Source organism: Sorex araneus, chromosome 6 (assembly GCF_027595985.1).
Source record: "Sorex araneus isolate mSorAra2 chromosome 6, mSorAra2.pri, whole genome shotgun sequence".
In the NCBI taxonomy this organism is placed as follows: Eukaryota; Metazoa; Chordata; class Mammalia; order Eulipotyphla; family Soricidae; genus Sorex; species Sorex araneus.
Window position 1 is genome coordinate 105713277 of NC_073307.1, and position 2922 is coordinate 105716198.

General features: G+C 38.8%; 1 protein-coding gene across 1 annotated transcript; it reads left to right on the forward strand.

Annotated features, from left to right (window-relative positions):
* Positions 1-1210: 1210 nt before the first annotated feature.
* LOC101538854 (olfactory receptor 52H1-like) lies at positions 1211-2161 on the forward strand. Its single transcript, XM_004621205.2, has one exon. The coding sequence runs from the start codon at positions 1211-1213 to the stop codon at positions 2159-2161; it is 951 nt and encodes a 316-aa protein (XP_004621262.2).
* Positions 2162-2922: the final 761 nt, after the last annotated feature.

The following is a 2922-nucleotide window of genomic DNA, read 5'->3' on the forward strand; positions in this document are numbered from 1 at the left end:
TGTTCTAGCAGTACTGTGACATTTAGAGATGTTGCTCTATGAGGTATGGAACTGGGATCATTTAGCAGCTTGACTTGTCTTTGAGATTAGTCATGGAATTAGGCCATTTATATGCCAGAGAAAGTCAAGTGTGGGAGGGGCACTGGGCCTTCCCAAGGGTTGGACTCAGCCCAGCCTCATCCCTAGAGTTTCCAGAGATCTCATCCTGGAGACTAGGCCAACAGGAAGGACTCAGATCATGCATTTCTCTGAAAACATATTCTTGAAAATGAATCCAACATGGTAAAATCTTGAGGAATCAACTTTGACAAAAGAGTTAGATATTGCTTTTAGAGAATACCACTTGTATCCTGTTTACATGAGAAATCTTTGCTATAGAATTAATAGAGCTAGAATTAATGTTCTAACCTTGAGATACAAATAAACAAAAAAATCCATGATATATCTTGGTATTTGAGACTGACTTCTGAATGCCATGTTATCCTGAAGTTGTTATTGAAGGTTTAAAGCATCTAAAACTAATAAATTCTTTCAAAATTCTTAATGAAGTACTTTTTTTTCAAAAAATTTTTTGTGTGACACCTTGTGATGCTTGGCTCTGCACTCAGTAATTATTCCTGGATGGGCTCGAGGGAGTATATGGGTTGCAGGGGACTGAACCCGAATAAACTTCTTCTTTTTTTTTTTTTTTGCTTTTTGGGTCACACCTGGCAATGCACAGGGGTTACTCCTGGCTCTGCACTCAGGAATTACCCCTGGCCATGCTCAGGGGACCATATGGGATGCTGGGATTTGAACCCGGGTCGGCCGCGTGCAAGGCAAACGCCCTACCCGCTGTGCTATCTCTCCAGCCCCCGAATAAACTTCTTGAAGGCTGATACCTTACTTACTTTATTCTAGATCTTCCCCCCAATTAATAATTTTTATGCAAGGATAATTCATATGAATTATTAAAATTTTGCCTTGATTTCTGGTACCTGGACTGAGCACAATGCATTTGTAAGTTTGGTGTCTCTGGGAAAATATTTCAATGTGATCACATTTTTTCAAGATTACTCCCCCCAAAACAGGGGTGGTAGTTTGTCATTTTCCAAAATTGAAGGAATGTATACTGAAGAAGGATAAAAGAATGAGCCTTTAATTATGGCTAATAATGAACGTGGTGTTTATTTTTTATTTTTAGTGAATGATTTATCTCTAGCTCAAGACCATGATGGCAATCTTCAATTTGAGCAGCTACAATCCAGAAGCCTTCATCCTACTGGGAATCCCAGGGCTGGAGCACTTTCACATCTGGATCAGCATTCCATTCTTCATTATCTACCTTGTGGCTCTCCTGGGCAATGGTGCCCTTATCTATCTTATCTCCACGGAGCGTAGTCTGCATGAGCCCATGTTCTTTTTCCTCTCCATCCTGTCTGCTACAGATCTTGTCCTGTCTAATACATGTATACCAAATGCAATGAACATCTACTGGCGGGGTCCCCAGAAAATTACCTTTGCTGGGTGCCTTACTCAGATGTTTTTTATTCACTGTAGCTTTGCTGTGGAATCTGCCATCCTTCTGGCCATGGCGTTTGATCGCTATGTTGCCATTTGCTTTCCTCTCAGGTACACCACTATTCTAACACACCAGATGATTACTAAGATTGCAATAGGCATTGTCAGCAGGAGCTTTGCTATCATCTTCCCAACGGTGTTTCTATTAAAGAGACTGCCTTACTGCCGAACTCTCATCATCCCCCATACCTACTGTGAGCACATAGGTGTTGCCCGACTCTCCTGTGCAGACATCTCCGTCAACATCTGGTATGGATTTGCAGTGCCTGTAATGACTATTCTCTCAGACATGATCCTTATTGGTGTTTCCTACTGTCTCATTCTTCATGCCATCTTTAACCTTCCATCCCAGGATGCCCGCCAGAAAGCCCTCAGCACTTGTGGTTCCCATGTTTGTGTCATTCTCATATTTTATACTCCTTGCCTGTTTTCTGTCCTTTCCCACCGTTTTGGTCACAATATTCCTCTCTCCTTCCACATTATTGTTGCCAACCTCTACGTAGTTATCCCTCCTGCGCTCAATCCAATTATCTATGGGGTGAAGACCAAGCAGATTCGGGAAAAATTCATTCACATCTTCTTCCTTAGAGATATCCAGTGAATAAATCTTCAAATGTGGAAAGTAAAAGAAAGTGGTGATCATGTTGAATTTAGAACTTATATTATTTTATATTCTCTACGATAGTGATTTAAGTCTACATGAACTCCTAGAAATTGTTTCTAGTTTTCACTCCATGACATGGATTAAATATGTAGATACAAAATGAAGTGACAAAAACTTTTATTAACATGTATTTATTTATTCATTCAGAGAGAAATTCCATATTATTTTTAGAGAAATAGTCAAGACTATGATATATGAAGATAAAATTATACAACACAATCAAATATTATTTCATTGACAAGTTATTTCAGGTATAATATTTTGGGATTCCCTTGTTGAACATGTCCAGACAGAAGTTGGTAAAAGGAACAAGTAATTGATTTATTAATGGGTCACTGATATAGGAGCATTAACCCTGGAACCTTACTCGGTGTACCTCTTCCCCCCAAAAAAAGCACAAAAAAAAACCAAATGAAAGAATTATTAAATATCCATTAACTGGCTCAGCAAAAGAATATATGTCATACATCTCTACCAGCATTATAAAGAAAGAAAATAAATGGATTTCCTTAGAAAAATAATGATCTCTAGAAGTCTTTTGCTTTGTTTTAAACCATTGATAGCTGTCAAAGTCAATTGGTGACCTGATAAAATTCTGCCTTGGCTCTCTCCTAAGTCAACAAGTCTCTGTATTCTCTAGAAGTCCCTTTGTAGGTTTACCAAGAAATCTTGGAGTTTTGCTGGAATTTCCTGCTACT